A 20,381-nucleotide genomic window follows, 5' to 3' on the forward strand; every position below is an offset into this window, starting at 1 on the left:
TTGCTCCTCCTGCGTCTGGTGTTCTTCCAGTGATGGTGTCAACAGCCATAGATCATCGTTGACAGTACATCAAAGGAACCTCTGACAGAGTCATGAAGCAACTGCACTGTGTGATGAGAGGGACTTTATCCTCATATTTTTTTGAAGCACTTTAAATGACTTTAAAAATACTTCTGGCTGTCATCCAAGGCTTCTGGACTAAGCTACAACTACCAGGAAATGTCTTTGCAGGCATCATCATATCATTAGGGTTTCTTTACACCCGAAACTGTTCTGGTTTCTGAAGGAAAACAAGAATAAACTTTCCTTTTCTGAAATGATGAATGCTCATCTCTAAAATTAATCAAGAACAACTTTCCTTTCATCCCCCGTGCCTGCATCCCTGTTCAAATCCAAGCGCGGACCCTTCAGATGCCTAACAGAGATGCTTTGCTGCTGGGGCGACAACAATAGCAACAGATTGGTAATCACCAGCAGAAACTGCCAGTCAAGGTGTTTGCCCACAAAGCATGACTTGTATCAGGAATCCTTTGGGAATAATTTGAATATATGAATAACTACCCAACGTTTCAACACTCAAAGATAAGGCTTCATGCCTTTCAGTGTATGATTCTGGAAACGTTTGGAAATTTTCTGGGAGGAAAATGTGCAGGTATGAAAATAGGGCAGAAGTTGGAAAAGTAGAAAACCTGCATTGAGTGAAGCCAGTTCTCAGGTTAAACTAGAATTAATCCAAGTTACAACTTGGAAATGAATTACTAGAGCTTGTGCTGCTGTTGTGTGCACAGTTGGACAGGCTGCGCCATTTACTGAAGAGCTGTAGTAGTTTATTGCCTTTTTTCCAGCGCATACCTACTTTTATATAGGCAGGAAAGCTTAAGAGTGAGGAAATCTAATAGTGGCACCGAGGAGGCAAGTGTCCTTCGTACGTTGCAGCATGTGGCTCGGACTCCTTTGGAAGGCAGGTGGTGGAGAGAGGAAAGAGTTTGTAGTAGCTTGATGGTTATTAGACCGTGTTTGAATCGAGTGGACTTCATCTCTAAACAAACACGATGACCTTGCTATTGATTATCCCAGTCATTGCTTATAGCTAACTGTTTCAAAAAATGCCAAAATTCAACCAGGCACCATGCACTGAAGCAGGATGTGTGCCTGTAAAAACAAGATCAAATGCACGTGTGTTTAAATTTGCATAGTTGCCCGTGAGGATATTGATATTGCTTACCCAGCTGTCCACTTGCTGACACAGAAATGCATAGTTTCAGTCCACTACCAATTTTATTTATAAAAAAGCATTGTTTTTAGTGGCATCGAGTGTAGACTGCCCCTTGATTCAAGCAGGTTTCCTTCTGACATTATCTGAAGCATCCATTGTCTTGCAGTCTTGTCTCCTGATGAGCTAAAAGGTTACTATGCTTTGTCAATTATATTCTGATCATATTTTTCTGATAAATACATTTTTTATTTTAACGGAAAGTACTTAAAGTTGTATTGCTCCATTGAGAAAAGCAGCAATATACACTTTCAGAAAAAGCACGGTGGCTTGGGAAAGCCTGGCCTGCTGAGCTTTTTCATTAAGGTTTTGCCTGAAATCCCGCCCCCCCCTTTTTCTATGGTGATGGCAAAATAAGTTGCTTGGAAGGAGATTACAGCTGATTTTTTTTTTTTTTTAAACCAGAAATTTTCACTTTGCTTCAATATACTTCAGCATCTTAGTCCCTTCCTTACTGGCGGTATTTGAATTGTGGCTATTTTTGGATGGTTCTAATATTACAATCTGACTTGTAAACAGCGTTGGACAACAGCAACATCTAAGTCTAGCAGCCTTTTAGGGAGGATTGTGAGTTTGAAGGTGATTTGGCTTTAGCCGTAACCTCAATAGGTTCGTAACAGTCTCACAACAGCACTTCTGCTGTCCCACAGGCTTGAGCTCCTCTACCTCATGCCTGGATAGAAGACAGAAGTTTGAAAACATCTGTTTGTGGTCCAGATTGAATTTAGTTTCCTGTCCATACTATTTAGGAGCTTTTAGGGGATCTCTTAGTGTTTCATGGACAAGAAACTCACTTTCTTGGGGCAATAATGTTAGTGGGAGTATAAATAGAGATGTGCCTCTTCCCCAGCCTTCCCAGTACAGAGGGTGATTCTAGTGCCATGGTCATCTTGGTATCGGGGCAGCTTCCAGTACTGGACCTGTATCGTGATACTTGTTTCTTTGTTTTAACCGCTAGACCATGCTTCCCTCTGTCACACACCAGCCGGCTGCATAATTAAATATGTGACCAAGTCCTTCCTCCCATCTCACTTGTGAGTACAAGTCCCTGGTTTTAACCAGACAGACTTTTTCCAAAGTGGGAAACCCAAACCAGTATCAAACCAGTATCACCCTAACATTTAGAATACAGCTGTGCATTAGAGTACTGTTGACATCTCGTGGATGAAAATCCACTGCCTAAATACATGTATTTCCCTTCTGCTTCTATCCCATCTTCTATGAAGATGTCAAAATGAACGGAGTTAGCTTTGATGCTCCACAATGAAGTTGGTGTTAAGTGTGGAAATAGTAGTCTCTTAGTAGAAGCTGTTCATTTTATGTAATTCTTGTTATTAGAAGTGTGTATAGCGTTGAAGAGAAACCAGACATAGACAGACGTGGAAAATAAAGGGATTCTGTAACCTGGACCCTTTTCTGGGTTTTAACTATGAAGCCACGATGTCTACCTTAGAAGGCAGGTTGCTGTGGTTTCCCTCTCTGGTCAGCGGAGGGAGGCTGGTACTTCCCGAGGAGCTTGGCCTCTAAGGTCTGAATTGTCAGTTAACCGGACAGAGTTGAGCAGGGCAAAATGCTTTGGAGATTGTTTTGGCGTTTTGGAAAGTTCAGTAAGGCTTTGGAAAGATCCAGCTGGATTTCTTTGTATTAGTAAATAAGAAACCGTGCCAAAATGGCTAGGTCAGATTGGGCTTCTCAGGATGACAAAGGCTGCTACGGCGACTGCAGAAGGAATGAATTCATTTTGCAAATGAATGCGTGGAGCTAACTCATCCTAAACCCTAGGATGGTGATGGTTGGGAAACTTGATCTGTTGAGCAAGAGGGTGGCCGTCTGACTGCCCACAGCCATTTTGGGGATAACACAATGTTTGCAAAAGTCTTGGCTAGCTGGGCAAGTCCATATGAGGTGATGGATTGCAACCACCCTCTGTGTGACTGAAGTAGGGAAAGACCAACACGGTTTGGTGGTTGTAATGTATGCAGCGTTGTTCTCATGGTAATGGGTGTTTTGACTTCGTACACAACAGACTTCTTTGGCTTATTCCAAGTCTCCTTTCAATATCTTGGTCCTGCTGCTACATCAGAAACTTCATCTCATCCCCTGTTCAACAACGTACATGCCTCTGGCATTTGAACGGGAAGCTTTCTCTTAGTGCTGTCTGGGGAATATGTTCCCTGCGTTTGAGATGCGGCTTTTGTTTCTTGTAAAAAGAGATGCACTGAAATAAAACATGGAAAATGGGTCCTGTTTTGAGGACAGGACTCTCTAAAATAATTGCATCCCTATTTTTGGTATCTTCAAGTTGGAACTGCCTTTGGAAGAGCTGTTTTATAAATGTCCATAACGTTCAGTTCACTGAGTTGCAGAAGACATTTTGAGGCATGTGGAAACAAGCCTTTAGAAACCAGCTGGAGATGGAAAAAAAAAATCTGTCACAATTCAGCTCTTTGGTCAGTATATTTGAGGAAGAAATAAATGCATCTAAATACCAGTCACTCCCCACCCTACCTTTTCATCCATTTGTTGTCTGGAGTATGGCAACCACTTCCTTTCTTCTGAGCTTCTGCTGCTTAAAATGCTGCTGCAAAAAAATACTTCTTCCTCCACAGCTTTGGTCATGCCTTGTCCCTTTGTACTCTCTCCTGGACTCAGAGCAAGACTCTGGTCCTCTCCTTTAACCTCCTTCTGCCTCCCACCTAATCTTCTATTCCTACTTGCCCACGTGTTAACAGCTTCAGCTAAGGTGTCCTCTGTTCTCCGTTTCTTCCATGGCATCTCCCACCTTTGTAATAGTCTCTCTTGCCATGTCTCAATTAGTTGCTCCTTCTTTGTGTATGACTATTGGTTACTTTGATGAAAATAACCCTCTTGACAAAGTGCTTTTTCCTGGTCTGGGTCCCAGTGTCTCATCAGTCCTGCCATGGTGTTTCATGGTTTGGTCATCAGGATGTGTTCTTTTATGGTCAGTGGAAGCCTGGTGATTATTTTGCCAGGCTGAGGTTTTTGTCATGTTGATCATTTGCAAAGTGTCATGTATTTATGGCATGGTATGGATAATAGAAGCTATTGAAAGCTTTTGAAGGACAAAGCTGTGTGTGATGGCACTGCTTGTCTGAGTTCATAGAGCAGTTACCCAGCCGTGTATCTGAGACCACTCTGCGGTCTGTGTCCGTGCTCCTAGCTCTCTCCTCCTGACAAGCTGAACAGGTTTCCATGAAGATGATGTCAATCAAGAGCTTTAAATTCAATGGCTATACTTACAGGGTCAGAATTTGCTGGATGTATTTTATTGTTCCCTACAGCTGGTCATCTCTTTCCTTCTGCTGTTTGCCCTGAGGGTTTTGGGGAATCTGTTTTTGAGAATTGGTATCCTAATTCTTCTAATGTAGTTTGAAAATATCTTAAGGTGTGCTGGTCCTTTTCCACAAATGTATGGTAAGCATACACTGAAAATATCTGCGTACCTCCTGTCTCGTTCCTTCTGCGCAGATTTATGTTCATGGCGTGTGGTCCAGTGCCCTTCTGACTACGTAAGCTGCTGTTTTGCTTAGTGGTTTACCACTAGATGCATTAAATAAATATGCTTTATGTAATATTTGTGCTTGGGTTGTAATGATTTTGCCTGCTTCCAGACTCTAAACAAGTAATGCAACAAAAGTGGTCTGTAGAACGCAACTTGCTGCCAGTAAACTTCTGTATTGGCATCCTTGTTTGTGTCCTGAGCTATTGAGGTTGGAGGAGGGAGATTGTGTATCGCCCTTGAGCATCTTCCCTGAAAGCTAGATCTTGAAGTGGCAAATATAAGTTCCAGCTTTGATCAGACCTCTTAATAGGTAGTATGTGCGGGGCACATAATCTCGGGGCTACGAGATGCTTACAGACCTTTCCTCCAGCAAAGATGACTGCTTCTGGGTGCTATGCCATGTTGTTTGGAAGTATGGATTTTTCAAAACTCTTAAACTTCAAGTTCCTCTTCTGGCTCCTGATGCAGTCGTTATTTCTCCCTCATAGAAGACCACTGCCACTGGGGGAGGTAATCTCTCGTTCCCTCTTGGTTGTGGCCTGCTCACCTAGTTGGCTCAGAAACCTTTGGCTGCCCTCCCTTACGGTGCCTCAGTGTCAGTAACCCCCTTCCTGTGATTTTTGTCTCCTCTAACAGTAGCTATTGATGGAAGAACACGGGGTGACCCAAACAGAGCACATGGCTACCATCGAGGCCCACGCAGTGGCCCAGCAAGTGCAGCAGGTCCATGTGGCCACCTACACAGAGCACAGCATGCTGAGCGCAGACGAAGACTCACCGTCTTCGCCGGAGGACACCTCCTACGATGACTCTGACATCCTCAACTCCACGGCTGCCGACGAGGTCACCGCCCACCTGGCTGCAGCAGGTAAAGTCAGTGGGATGCTTGGCGTCGTTCACCTAATGTAGCGTTTGTGCAGAGGTCGCAAACAGCCCTTGAAGGTGGTGGGTGATCTTGTCACCCCATGGGATGCTCTGAATGCTTCCTTATTGCCCTGGCTTTAATAGCGCTTCTTTGCAAGGTCTGCTGGCTGCTTGAGTCTTGCATCACTTTATCTGTGTGTAAGATAGAGGTACTGGGAATAAGAGACTGGTTTGTACAATAAAAAAGGTTCCTGGTAAATGCTGCCTCAAAAAACAAAACTAAAATACCGAATATGTCAAAGAGCAAGCTTATTTCAGGCCCATATAAACAACAGCAAAAATAACCCAGGAGTGCTACGCAACCCTGCTTAGCCAGGGAGCTCACATGCTAGGCCTCTCCCAAGGAGATGCCACCAAGGGTCCTGGCATATCTGGACTGGGAAGGTATTTCAGAATCACAAACTCCTTCCAGTGAAGCCCCTGCCAATGTCCTCCAGATTTGCCTTGTAGTGGACCTACCTCACTAGTAGAAAAATGCAGTGATAAATAAGCACTCACAGACTTGTCTGACTCCTTATCAGACTTTATCTGAGGAATGAAGCTCTTGATGTGCTTGACCAAACCTGCAAAGTTCCACCACCCCACTGAGCATCCCACGCCCTTTGCTTATTAATTTTCCAACCTCAGCTCCTGCAGGATTTTTTCTTTCCTCCTTCCCTCCCGGTGCAGGGGCTGCCCAGTGCCCCTCCAGCCCCTGGCCAGGTAGGCACCCCAAGCCAGGAGCTGCCCCGCTTCCCCAGGACAAGCGGCTGCCGTTTGCGGCATGGGCCGGCACATCCAGCCCAAAGCTTGCCCGAGAGCCCAGCGTGGCCCTTCCTCACTTCTCTGGAACAAATGTTTTTCCAGTCCCCCCAAAGGCAACGTTTTTATTCTTTTTTCACAAGCACGGGATCGTTGGAGCAGTACACAGCAGTGCTTGCTGTGCCTGCCATGGGTAGTGCTCAGGTAGTTCGTTACTGATTAACAAAACTTGGCTCTGTAGTGTCAGCCCAGGGCTCTGTCCATTACCACGTCCCGTCTCCCGGAGCAGCTGCCTGAGAAAACTTATCATCGGACGCTACTTTCATTATCATCTACCAGCTTCCACCGATTGGTAGCTTAGGACTTCCTGATCCAGTAACTATATCTTTGTTAAACACAAAAATACAGTGTTTTTTATGACCCCTGATGCGATCTTTCACCTCTGACATATGGAGAAGCTACACACAGAGCAACTGAGATCTGCTCAGGAGTCAAAGGCAAGTCTTTGAGCCTGCATTAGACCCCAGGACTTTTTGACGCTGACCCTGCAGTCATTTCTGGAGATCACTGATAGAAGCACAATCCACTGCGTGTTACTTGATTTGCTTCCAATTAACTTAATGAAACTTCCCCTTACATAGACTCTGTGTCTAGAGTTTGATCATGAAAGCAATAGCACTGCCCTGCCATGGTCCCTGCTGTTCCTCAGGGGGCTGTTGCAGGATGCTGCTGGTGACTCTGGAGTTACAATTTCTTTCCCATCAGAGCTGATCATTAATTCCTGAGGAAAGCCTTGGACTCCTGATGCTTCAGTTGAGGTGTCTGAGCAGGATTCATGGCGTTGTACCCTGTCTCTTCTCCCCTGCCACCAGGATCTCCTTGATTGCAGTCAGTTATTTAAAGTCTTGGCATACTTGAGAGTTTTTCAGTGTGTTTGGAAGGCAAAATATGTAGTTATGCGATTGCATGGAAAACTCTGGACTGAAATGTGTGACTTTCACCTGGGACTGAGCTGGGACTTGCCAGTCTGGGGAATGGAACCTTTTGATACGCCTCTCCGATGCTGGAGAGGAGGGATCCCAGCTGCTGGGGAGCTCAGCAGGGAATTCGGGTCACTCCGGTCCAGTGGAGAGACCCTTGAGCTGAGCCCTTGGGACCCATCCCTGGGTGGGGGGCAATGGCAGTGTCCTTTCTGGCCAGTTCCTGAGCTGCGTGTGCTGATTCCCCCTTTGTGGTTTGATTTCCAGGCCCTGTGGGGATGGCAGCAGCTGCTGCCGTGGCAACGGGTAAAAAACGAAAGCGACCACACGTTTTTGAATCCAACCCATCAATCCGCAAGAGGCAGCAGACACGTTTGCTACGGTAAGGACTCCTGCCTGCACTCTGACACCTCGGGCTGCATCCTCGATCTGTCTCCAGTGCCGTGCGTGGTGAGACCATGTGCTGCCCAGAAGTTGCCCAGCTTAGGGATTTTTTGGGGCATCTTTTCTGGAACCCAAGAACTATGTTTCAGTTTGCAGCAATGGGTTAAATTGCAGCTCTACTCATCTTTAATGTGATATTATGATCACCAGGACTGACATAACCATTCTGGTGGGATCCACCGTTCTGTTTTAACCCCAGCTAGTCACAAGTTATATCTGTCATGGTAACATTGCCTTGCAAGATATTCGTAGTGGCTTTAACAGCAGCTGGCCTAAGAATCTGGAGCTACAGCCATACCCCAGCTCTGCAGTGGCACGAAGGACTTATCTATCTAATGAAAAAAGTCTTTTCTGCATTATGAAATGATCCTGTGAATAAATCTAGTGTGTGTGTACCTGAATTTCCTTTGCCAGCAGACCCCGTTGTGTGAGCTCCACACTGACGACGGACCCAGCCTGTAGTGCACGGTGTTGGGGGAGAATAATCGAGGGGAGATGCCTGCCAGAGCTGAAACACTTTCTTTGGCTTTAGAAACTTGCTCTGTAGACACCAAACTTCTGTAGCCCTTCAGGTGTTGCATTACAGGTGCTCTAAGGCTGTTTGCCCGCCTGATGGCCACCTAGGAGCGCTGGTGCTGAAGTGCCTGCACAGGCTTTCCGCAAGCCTGGAGAGATCACCTGCAATTCCTTCTTCAGGAAACTTTTGTAAATATTGGCTGGTACTATTTACTAGGTTTTGGAACAAAGCAATTGTTGCTTTTTAAACTGGTTTGGATTTAATTGGGTTATCTCACAAGGGCTGGGGGATTTGTCACCCCGTTTCTTGCTGCCTTCCTCCTGGTGCACACTTAATGCACTGAAACAGCGATGGCCAGAGTTTCGCCTTTTCTCCTCCTCTCCTGTTCTAACTCTTGTAAAGTTGGTGAGAAATTAAGTTGGTTTCCTTATATTCTGCTTACTCATCTGCTGAGTCCCACAGTACCCTTTGCATATGATCAAACTGGAACGAAGTGGAGCAGGGTTAGTGTTAAATAATATTCCCTGGAAGTGGACTCCCTTTTTTTAATAGCTCCATTCTGGTTTTTCCTCCTTCCCCCAACTCTGCTGACCCAGCCATGTTTGTTTGCAACGTTTCTGAAGAGCAAATTCTTTTCTCTCTTGAAATGTGAACAATATATTTTTAAAGAAACTCCTATTTAAAGGAATTATTTCTTCTCCCTTCATGCAACTACTTCATTTTACTACGTGCAAGTTACTGACAAAATGCATCTTTTTTTTTGCGCTCTGATCAGTTTGACATGTTTGTGCTTGATATTTACACCACTGTGCATCGAGTGGGAAGTTGCAGTTTCTGATTCTGGGATCTCTCTGTAGCCGGTGGTGGTGTTGGCACTTTTTGGCAACATGTCTGCTACTGACAGCAGGTTCGGAAATGACCGGGGCAGATACTAAACTGTCACCTTATGGAGTGCTCAGGTTATCTGGTGATAACTGCTACTTCTCTCTTGCTTTATGAGTTTCTGCCAACATTTCTGACACATTCTTTTGCATTGCTTAAAAGTGAACAAGGGGTGGAAAATATATGATGGAACATTTTATTCCTACAGAGAGATCATTCCAAAGGGACTTGCTGATGTGGCAGGGGTCTGAATACATGGGTTTCCTGTGCTGAGCTGTTGCAATATTTCTGGTTCTTGCCTGTCGTGTAGTTGTCGGTTGAACGCGCACAGTTCTGGTTTGTGCAGGCCTTTGGTACTAGAGAATTGCAATGCACTGTTATGAGGCCGGATGTAAAATAACTTGTGTTTGCAGTCCTCTTTTGTTGAATCATTCAAGTTCTTTACCTTACAAGTTTTGTATTGCTAATACACTTAGACAGTGACAGAGTGGATATGCAGACTCTTGCTGTCCTAGCTTTGCTGCTCTGGTGATTTCTCTTTACTTTTTACATCAATGGAAAAAGGAGAGAAGGGAGAATAATTGATACTTGAGCTGCTGGGTGACTGCAGGGAATGCAGCAGGCCTGCGGGAGCAGAGGAAGAAGCAGTATATGTGGCTAATCTGACCAGCTGGGGCTCCGTTTCTCGCCTGGTTTGTGAATGGGTAGCATTAAGAAAGGGAGTTTACAATGCGAAGGGTTGTGTTTCTACCGGGCTTTCAGCTGATACCTGTTCACTGGTTTATGTCTCTGTTTCAGGAAGCTCCGAGCCACGCTGGATGAGTATACCACCAGAGTGGGGCAGCAGGCCATCGTTCTGTGCATCTCACCCTCCAAACCCAATCCTGTCTTTAAAGTATTCGGTGCTGCACCCTTGGAGAATGTGGTAGGTGTCTGTAGGAAAAGCTATGTAATAAATTGCTCACCTTCTCCGCAGGTTTCATTCTGCTCAAGGCAGCCTTGCAAGCCTGGTAGTGATCTGAAGGTCATGTTTAAAACCCTGGAAAACAGGAGTTCAGGTTGTATGGACATGAAGGTAGCACTGAGGTCCTGTCTTCTCTGCATGAATGGTTGCCTAGTACATCTCACCAGCATTGAATATCCTGGATTAAAAATCAGAGGGAGCAGGTAGTGATAACGTGCTTGAACTCAGCTCAGCTGTCAGTGCTTGCACCTTGTTGCAGACCAGACAGTAAATAGAGCAGATCCTGACTGTGATAAGTTTTGCTTCAGAACTTTTCTTTTAATCCCGTAAATACTTCCACTTGCCAGTGTTACTTGATGTTTCATCATCAGCTCTTCGATGCGGCCAAGTCTTCGGGGCCAGTGGGTATTTTTTCTTGCCAGCTGTGACGTTGTTTGCTCCTTCTGTTCTGCAGCACCTTGGGGAAGGTGGCTGGCCCTGCGTCCTTGCCCTCACCTCTCCTGGTGCTCCTTACCTTGTTTACCTGAGCTTAACGATTCCCCACAGGTACGCAAGTACAAGAGCATGATTCTGGAAGACCTGGAGTCTGCACTAGCGGAGCATGCTCCTGCACCTCAGGAGGTTAACTCAGAGTTGCCGCCCCTCACCATCGATGGCATTCCTGTCTCCGTGGACAAGATGACCCAGGTAAGCAACCAGACATGGCAGAACCAGAGAGAGAGAGATTGGAATCTTGCAGTCACATCCTGTTATTTTGCGGTGGAGCTTATGTCTCCATCTCCAGGGGATGCATTTGATCTCTTCTTTCCCATGGGACTGTAACAGCTCAGGTAGTAGTTAGATGTGAAGCTTTGTTATTGGTGTTTATTTTCCACATGAAACAGTAGAGATGCTGGTAAGGACTAGAGCTCAGGCTGCTGGGACCATTCTCCTTTGAGCTGTTTTTGTCACCTCCCATAAACTACGAAGAGGGAGGATATTTTTTCTGCACTTTGCAGTGATTTTTAGCACTGAGGTCAGGAAGGTCGCCTGTGGAGTACCGTTTTGTCTTATCCTCCTTGGACACTTCTTGTGTCTCTAGTTCATTCCCTCCTCTGTTTTCTGCTGTGGATTGGAGCAGAGGGGAGCTTGCTGATGGTTTAACTCCAGGTCAGACCCTGAGCGAGATAATTCTGATGGAGCCAGGGAGTCATCTGCCCTAGGGATATGGGGGACTCCCTTTCTCTCCAGGTCCAGCCCTTTGCTGGCCTCGTTATTGCTAGGAGAAAGTGGAGGGGACCCCCCAGGGAAGCATCCTTGGTGTGGGAGGGATCATCTGTAGGGAAATCTCCTTCCCCTGGGGTGCAGGATCTGAAAGCAGGTGAGTGCGTTTTGCAGGAGGCTCTGGATACACTCGGTCTGATGCAGCACAACAAATTTTAAATGCTGAAAGCCAGTTTCTTCAGAGGGCGTAGCAAGATGGGAAGGTCGGAGGCTTTGGGCAACATACAAAGAGGTGTGGTAGTAGAGCAAAGATGTGTGGATTTCCTCTGTGCTCTGCAGAACGATCACATTCTGGTCAAAACACCATTTCCATGACTTAGGTGGAATCAGACAAGCTCACACTTCTAATAAAATTTTACAAAGAAATCTACTGTGCCTTGGCTGATAACAGATCATGTTCCTAATCCATGACAACGTAAGACAAAACTTAGTTGCTAGATTTTTAAGCCGCTGTGAAAGGTGGGGTCTGCAAGAGCTGTTCACAGGCAGCTTTTGTTTTGTATCATTAACAGTTTCCTATGGAAATAGAAAGTAAAAAATTGAAACATTTTACTTTTAAAGTAAAATGAAAGACCGTCAAAAGATCACAGGTATGTAGCTCTGAGTTAATTTGTATTGGCGAACAAAACGCTTGTGTTTATCTGACTTCTTCATGGCCTCGTCATTGTAGTAATTAAGCTGAGTAACAGCAAGAGAAGTGCCTAGGACTTAAAACGAGGAGAAGGAGACATCTATGGGGAGATTTGCTCGGGCAGAGGGAGGCTGTCGTCGCGTGGTGCGAGTAGTGAAGCTGGAGGTGCTCGTTCTCACAGCACATGGGCTCTGAGGAAGGAACAAAGCAAATGAGCTGTTGCTGGTGGAGTGGTGGAAAGAAATGAGAGAGAGAGAGAGAGAAATGAGTGTGGACGAATGAGATGAGGATGTGAGGTTGTTGCAGTCCAGTAACACATCTGAGAAACTTTTCTGGTTTGCAGTGCGCAGAATATATGCACGTATAAAAGGGCCAATAAAAAGATCTGTCAACTGTTTGGCTGCTAATGTTGCACGTGCCATCAAAGCAGCAATAAAAGTGACACGCTCTCACTTCAGAGAAGCCTTCTGCTGGATTTATAATGCATATTGTTTATTTTTTGTAACAGAGTTGGAAATTAAATATTTTAACATCAAAGGTTGCTGAAGTGTTTTCTGCTTCTATTTTATGGATAAAATACTAATATCCATAGAATTCTATGGATAAAATACTAATACTTTTCATGTTAAGCTAAATATAAGGTTGGAGATTTTATTTTTTCTTCCAAACATGACATGGCCTTGGTCTTCAGGAAACCTTGCACAAAGATTTGGCCAAGCCAAGTTGCCCCTGGGGTTTGACTGCTTTGCATTTCCACGTGTGAAGCAGCTCTCCAGGCCGAGGCACTAGTTGCTGGCAAGGCTTTTTTTTTTTTTGTTTCCCCCCACATGCAACACCTCTGTGTTCCCAGGCTTTTTGTGGCTCTGTTAAATGGGAAATGGTTTTTCTTCTCCATGTTCTGCAGGGCCTTGGGTCAGCAAGCGTGCAAACTGCTGATGCAACAGCGTAGCAACGTAGATCCTCTTATTTCAAGTCCTCTCATGCTGCATTATGGTAAAACAAGTGTCTTGTTAGGAGTGGCCCTTGTCTTTTTGGTGTAACGTGATAACTCAAAACAGCTTTGTGAAGAAGCTTTCTCCCCAGCTGTGGACAGAGTCCACGCTTTTCATGCCCCAGTTGGATAACCATCGCTGTCCCGGTTAGCCCAACCGCATGTTGTGCGCACCCAGCGCTGCGCTGCCTCGGTTTCCCCGCATGTCATATAGGGATGATGTTTTGTAAATGTCTTTAAAAATGTTGAGATCCTTGAATAGCTGCAGGCCACTTGAGGGCAGAGCGCTAGAATTGGTGGACAGGACTGCAGACTCCTGGGTGGATTTTCACAACCCAGCAGGTCTGTCTTCTTGTAAAATTTTCAAGGAGTAAGATGGGGCACATGGTGCTTAGGGGATGATTTTGTTGCTGAAAGCATCCAGCCCCTCTAGAGTTTTTGCCAGACTTGGGGGCAAACTTTAAATTGAAACAAAATACAGATATGCTGGACACAATGAGGGCACCGTGCGGTCTTTTTTTTGGCCACAATCGCAATTTGAAATACATTCCTTTGAGAGAGTGGATGATAACTCTGACTCCTACATCACTGCACCCTGTTGCACAGCCAGAAGTGCCATCGTTTTTTGTAGGAACCTGGATTCCCAGAGCTGCCAATATAGTTCTTTGTATTTGCTAACAAGAAATGAGCTTTTTCAACGAAGTTGCACAAAGCCCTGTGGAAAACCGAAATATTTATAAATATAAATTGGGCAGCACAATTAAGAGGTGTGTCACAGGGAGTGGAAAAACGAGGCCTCTGCTTTCAGCAGCTGCAGGTGTCAGCAGGCAGGTGGTAGAGGCATTAGCTCCTCAACGGGGAGATGGAAATAACTCTCCTTTTAATTGCTCTGCTTCCCTGGTGGTCTGGAGGGAAATAAAGCCTTTACTAGCCTGGGCAAAGATGCTTCTATAAACTTGCGAACAGAGAGCATCACCCACCTTGGCTGTGCAGAAAAAAAACCGTATTGCAGTGGGGCTTTTACCCTGCAGCCATTACACAGAGAAATCTCGTTACTTTATGGACTTTGGCTACGTTGACATTATACGTCAGACCTGAGTTTGCCGCTAAACTTGTTCTTGGTTGCTCGCTGATATGATTAAGGAATAAGATTGGGTAATGCTGAGGTCGATGCTTTAGTCGGCTCTCACTGAGGTCACTAGAATTTGTTTATGCTTTTTTTGGACAGGTGATTTGTCCTTTAATCTGACTTTTTTTAAACTTAATATGCCCCTATGATTTGCAGGCTGCTTATACAAGCCAACAAAGTTATCTGGGCCTCTCAAAAATCATCTTGACGTCTCTTTGCGTACTGCCCTGCAAAAAGCTTTAGCACAAGCAGCAGATATCTTTATGTACGTGTCAGTTTGTATGTGGGAGAAGCCAAGCACCGAAAGACGGTAACTAAACTCAGTTTGCAGCTGTCAGATCCTCTCCGTGGAGGGGCAGGGATGATCCCGCAGTGCTGGACCCCATCGCCGTGGTGCGAGGCTTGCTGGTGCTCCCTTCTGGTCCACGTCAGAGGTGTGCTATGGGGACAGCCTGTGTTTCTGCTCTCCCAGCAGGTCGTCACCACGTGGCAGAGGGATCATCCTTGTTCTGCGGTGGAGGCACCCCAGAGTTAGGAATCGGGTCCCCCGTGCAGCTGAGCTCTAGCACTGGATGGTTGTTCCAGCAGAGTGGGAAGGGTAGCAAGTCCTGTGAGGTACTGGATACAAGGATGAGTGTATACGTCTATGCCATGCAGGCAGCTGCCTGCTTTTACAGCATTTAAGCTCAGAGCCTGCATTGTGCCTCGTTTCCAGCAAGAACAAACAGTCATGTCCAGCGCTCAGATCTCCAAACTCTGCTAGGAGGTGGTGATCCCGAGAGGGACAGCCTGGTCCCCAGGTGTGCCCCTTTGAAACATTAGAACTAGTCACTCATTCTTATGACTTGACCACGGTTTCAGGGTGGAAGAGAAGAAAGATTTGCATAAAGAGTAAATCTGTGAGCAGACACTTCTGTGGGGAGATCCACAGCACCTCCTGCTTTTTGCACTGATGACCAGGTGGTTAATTTTGGGTCGGATTCCTGTGGCCAGGTATAAACTGCTGCATCTGCTGAGTGCCATCGCTTCTTGTTGAGGGCACCCAGACTGACACTCGGTCTCATCTTTGCTGTGACGAATTTACTACAGCGGCAAGCCCGCTCTCATCCTGCCTGCCAGAAAGCACCCGGCAATGAGACCTTGCAGAGTTCGGTCAGGGCCATGTGGGTTTTCATAGCAGGAAATTCGTGATGACAGCTTGGTTGCTGCCATGACAGATGCCTGGCTTTTTAATTGGAATGTTTAAACATTAATTGGAACTTTTAAACTTCAAGAACATTTAGTCTAAAATTGGCTGTTGCAAAAAGAAGGGCCAGCGAACAAAACACTTGGGTGCTTTGCTGCAATTGCTCCTCTGCCCTCTTCCACTGCCAGGTGCAGCTGAGGTCCTGTGTGGAACTGACTTTGCTTTTCCCGGGCGCTGCTTTTTGGAGATCGTGAGGCTGAGCTGTGGGGACAGGTAGAAAATTCCCAGCCACAGGTTTTGCTCCCTTCTAGAAACCACTTTCCTTAGCAGGGCATAAACCTTAAGACTGGAGCATTGCTTGGTGCTCTGCATGCAGGACAGCTTGTTTCCAGCGGTGGAGCGCGGTTGTCTGTGCTTTGGGCCGTTGCAAATGGTAGAATCAGGATTAGCTCACTACCGCTAACACTTGAGCTTAATGTTGAAATTTAGAAGACGCTCAGTCTGTGTACCGAAGGGTGTGAAAGAAACATTTCTTATAGTTTCTCTCAAACCATCCATACTGGAGATTATATGGATTAAAGGAGCCCTTTCCAGAGCTGACAGCCATGCAAACCGGAGTGAGCTGCTGTCTTTTTTTAGCAGAGATTTGATTTTCATGTGGTTCGTGGATGGAGTCAGCAGAACACGTGGCTCCCGCAGATGAAGCGGTCGCACCGGTTCCTCCCAGCTGTGCCCTGAGAGATGCAGGGTCTTTGTCTCGGTGCCGTAGCCTGTGTCAGAGCCCTGTGAGCTGCCCGGGTGAGATCTCGTTATGGCACTAATTAGAGAAGTCCTTGTGCTGGAGCAGGTTGTAATGCCGCTGCTGATTGTCTCCCTGGTGGATTAAAGGCAAACCCTCCTTAACAAGTGCCTTGAGTAGCTTGAGCCCTTGAACTCCCTAGGACCAGTAATTAATCCATCTGGTAACAAGGAGCATGGCTTGCAGATAGCAATTCTGGGAAGGAGCTTTTAACTGTTTTTGCACCAGGCAACTCAATGCCGCTAGCAGGTTTATTTGTCTGAATAAATGGGGCCTCGACCGAGAATCCTGACGCATGTCAGGGTGACTGTTGACCCTACAGTACAGATGGGGAAGTTGCATCATGGACAGGCTTAGCCTGGGCTGGAAAAAAGGGCACCAAAGTGGTTGACACTGTGTGTGAGCGTGGGTGAGCTGGTGGCTTTTTTGTGGGTCCATTTATAATTCGGGGTTTTGGTACGGCTTCTCGGGATGTCCATGGAGTGGAGGAACTGAAGTGCAGCTGCTTCTCTGAGCAGGAGTGGTTCTTCTATGGTGTGCAGCAGATATGCTATATATGGACCCACACGTATACTGGATTTTTATTGCCTTTAAAGTCCCTAGCCACGGCTGCAAACTGTATGCAATGTAGTAAATCATGCATACAAATAAATTGTTTTATTTTTACCAAAACACACTTCAATTTTTTACAATTTAACTGTGTAAGCTAGGGCCCATGGTACATCTTCTAGCTGGGCTCTGGCTTTGAAGAGCAGTCCAGTGTCCAAAAGAGCCAGTGCAGATCCTAGTGCATTTAGCAGTGTGCTTAGGGGCTTGAGGCTTTTTGCAGAGACCAGAGAGACAGTCTGCAGTCTCCTGTTCCTCTGAAGCATTCCTCCCCTCCTCTGTCTGATGGATGTTAGAGGAGACTTTAGTACATACTCCCTATGCTAACACGGAAAAGGCAGCTTGTAAATGAGTTGATTTACAGCTTGGAGCCAATGGATACAATATCCAGACTGGAACCAGGATATCATTCAAGCAGGATCATGGCTTGGAGGAATGGACACTGTTATGGCAGAATATCAGGGATGGGTGAGAAGTCCTCTGTGAGCTGACCTGTGTCTCTGCTAGCTGGGACCGCATTGTGTCTGTGGCACCAATCGATGCTGGACCCGTCGCGCTCTTCCATGGCTGTGCCCTAGAGCCCTGAACATGCAGGTGTCTCGGGGCTGTAAGGTGGCCCGAGGGCTCCCGAGGACAGCGGCACTGTCACAAGCTCAAATAACTGTTAAAGCTATGAAAGGATGCAGGGAGGTGTTCTTAAATGCAGCTATTTCGCTTTAAGTTAAGATGGTTTTCTCTGACGTATGTGGTCTTGAGTGCTGCTTCTCTTCCTGCTCTGTTTCTGCAGCTGAACCAGGCTTTTCCTGAGGTTCCAGGCAGTTCCCAGTACAAAAACCAAATGTGTCATAACACCCTGTGTGAGTTTTGTATTCTCTTTGATAACGCTAAGGATATTACTTGCTCTTGGTGACGTATCTGCTCGATTTGCTTTGCAAGTCTGTTTTTAAGGTATTGTCTCCTGATAGTAAAGGCAGTCACTAGGTGACCAGTTTTTGTAGGTGCTAAGGAGAAGTAAAATGGTTGAAAGGTGTCTGTATGCTGGGAAAAGTCAAAAATAGATTCAGAAAATTAGTCCAGTGTATGTTATGTTCTGCAGGGGTGGAGAAGTATATGTGTGAGATTGTGTTTTACATTGAGGCAGCTCACTGAAGCTCCATCCTCTTTGCAGCATCTCTGTAAAATGTACATCAGCTCACATCTGAGTTCCTGTGGCCGTGGGGACATTGAGTGTGGCTTTTTCCTGCATTATTCTCATTCTTTGTTGGTTTTTTGATTTGTTGGGGTTTTTTTCTCCTCCCTCTCAGGTTGGTTAGCTCTCTTCATGGTAGTGTTAAACCACGAAGTGTGTTAATACAGTGTGTGTTTGTGGCTTATTGTTGTAATTGGCTGACTTAACTTTTGTTTCTGCTCTTCCACATGCTACTAAGCTGTTCTCAGCTGAGTCTTGGGAGAAGATGGTAAAGTATTTGTCCATCTTCCTTAGGCATTCAGGCCTCTTCCAGTTGATGGTTCCAACAGGATGGAAGTTAAATGTAATAACTTTGTACTCTGCACCTCAAAACTACCAGAGATACGAGTTCCTAAAAAAATTCTCAACCCTCTTACGTGGTTTGTTCCAGGCACAGCTGCGAGCTTTCATCCCTGAGATGCTGAAGTATTCCACGGGTCGTGGGAAACCAGGCTGGGGCAAGGAAAGCTGCAAACCCATCTGGTGGCCTGAGGACATTCCATGGGCCAACGTTCGCAGCGATGTCCGCACAGAGGAACAGAAGCAGCGGGTGTGTATCCCATGTCTGTCTGCTTTCCAATTGAGCGCAGAGGCTTGCGACCAGTTTTTGTGGGAATAGTTTTCCCCTCAAGTGACAGAAGAAGCTATGACATTGGCCCTTCCTTGACTTTGTGTCAGACATTCAGCCTGGGAGAGCAATGAGATGAGAGAGGCGTAACCTTCAATCTGCTCTGTCCCTGCCGGGGTTGTGTGACAAGCAGGTATTTGAACCACATCTCTTTCTGCAGCGGGTGCCCTTTTCACTAGCTGCAGAACCTGCTTGTCTCTGTGGCCTTATGAAGCAGCCTACCCAGCCTAAGACGAGTCTGTTCTCCAAGTATGCAGGTCATTTACCGTAGAGTCTGTATCATGGCCTCTTGAAGCCTTTGAAGGGATACTGTCGCATCCTGAGCAGCAGGGACCTTTGTACTTAAAGGGAAGTAGTCAAGGATGTGCAGTGGAGCTAGGGAAAAAAAAAAAGAGTGAGAGAACTGAGTGAAGAAGTCTTGGATATCAGTTATGGCCACGGATCCCGTAGACAGGTGAGGTTTCTACCAACCTGTCACAAGGAGATAATGAAAGAAAGCTACCAGGGTGTGCAAGGGGCAGGACTTGTGCAGGCTGATGTAGGGCTGGTTGGATGGGGAGGGATGCCTAGCGAGGCTGGAAATGGTGCTGTGGCAGCCAGTCCTTTCCTAGGTAGGGATGGTTTTCTACTTGTCAGCTCCAGTCCCTTAGTTAGAATTCCTTGAAAGCTGGCAAAACAGATTTCATTGAGAAGCTTCCCTTTCCCTTTGCCAGATGTGCTCGTTCTGTATCAGTACACAGCAATGCTCTCCAGGGTGATTTTTGAGTCTTGGGGAAAGGAGCGGATGAGGAGAGAGGGATTAGGTATTGGGGCCTTTTGTTTGTTTGAGAATTTGTTGAAAACTGCCCAATAAACCCCAGTAAAGATAAACATGCAGATCGCAGCAGTAGGAGCACTGCAGTGGTTCAGAAAACTTTTTTACACTGACTCTTCACTCTCATTCTACTGGTAGGTGTCATGGACCCAAGCATTGCGGACTATCGTGAAGAACTGCTACAAGCAGCATGGGCGTGAAGACCTGCTCTACGCGTTTGAGGATCAGCAGACGCAGCAGCAGACTACGACCACACATAGTATAGCACACCTGGTGCCATCACAGACAGTGGTACAAACCTTCAGTAACCCTGATGGCACCGTGTCCCTCATCCAGGTGAGTGAAACCCTCTGGCTTTTCCATTTCCAGCACGGCTGACTCGGAATCGAGTTGCCTGCATCAGGGAGGTGGTTTAGAGCAAACTCCTTTTGGTAGCTTAACTTGTCCTTCAAGAATTTTGTCTTTATCTGTATGTCTTAGCCCACAGGCTTGTTAACCCAATGCTCGCACCCAAAGCAGTCTCATCCTCTCTCTTCCCCACTCCCATCCCTTGTTCTCCTGTTATGCCAGTACAAGCGTTTCTACAGCTACTTGGTCAAGTGATTCAGGGATCTGAGCTGAGTTTAATGAACCTGTTTATGAACAAATACAGTTCATGATGTGCCCACACAACACCTGTGGAGACAATGGGATGGAGTGATGGGAGGAGAGGTGATGGGACTGCCTTTCTTTAATGGCGTGAAACATAGCTTAATTTATGGCATTAGATATTTCTGTGCCCCCTGTTCTTCATCTTACACCTAAAGTGTAATATATATATTACACACACCAAATAAATATTTATCCTCATGATGCCCC

At 46.1% G+C, this 20,381-nt stretch overlaps 1 protein-coding gene across 7 annotated transcripts in view; it reads left to right on the forward strand.

Moving 5' to 3' along the window:
• NRF1 (nuclear respiratory factor 1) overlaps window positions 1-20,381 on the forward strand; it is a 73,470-nt gene that overhangs the window by 14,737 nt on the left and 38,352 nt on the right. For 5 of the 7 annotated variants that reach the window (XM_072856711.1, XM_072856702.1, XM_072856729.1 and 2 more), the window contains exons 2-7: window positions 5,433-5,664; window positions 7,709-7,823; window positions 10,083-10,209; window positions 10,795-10,935; window positions 18,473-18,631; window positions 19,662-19,859. In XM_072856711.1, the coding sequence (XP_072712812.1) occupies window positions 5,442-5,664; window positions 7,709-7,823; window positions 10,083-10,209; window positions 10,795-10,935; window positions 18,473-18,631; window positions 19,662-19,859 (963 nt within the window). In that variant the 5' untranslated portion in view covers window positions 5,433-5,441. Of the gene's footprint in view, window positions 1-5,241; window positions 5,307-5,432; window positions 5,665-7,708; window positions 7,824-10,082; window positions 10,210-10,794; window positions 10,936-18,472; window positions 18,632-19,661; window positions 19,860-20,381 lie in introns of those variants that run through there. The other 2 variants (XM_072856721.1, XM_072856755.1) reach the window with 2 other exon arrangements.

This window comes from Ciconia boyciana, chromosome 1, assembly GCF_034638445.1.
Source record: "Ciconia boyciana chromosome 1, ASM3463844v1, whole genome shotgun sequence".
NCBI classification, from domain to species: Eukaryota; Metazoa; Chordata; class Aves; order Ciconiiformes; family Ciconiidae; genus Ciconia; species Ciconia boyciana.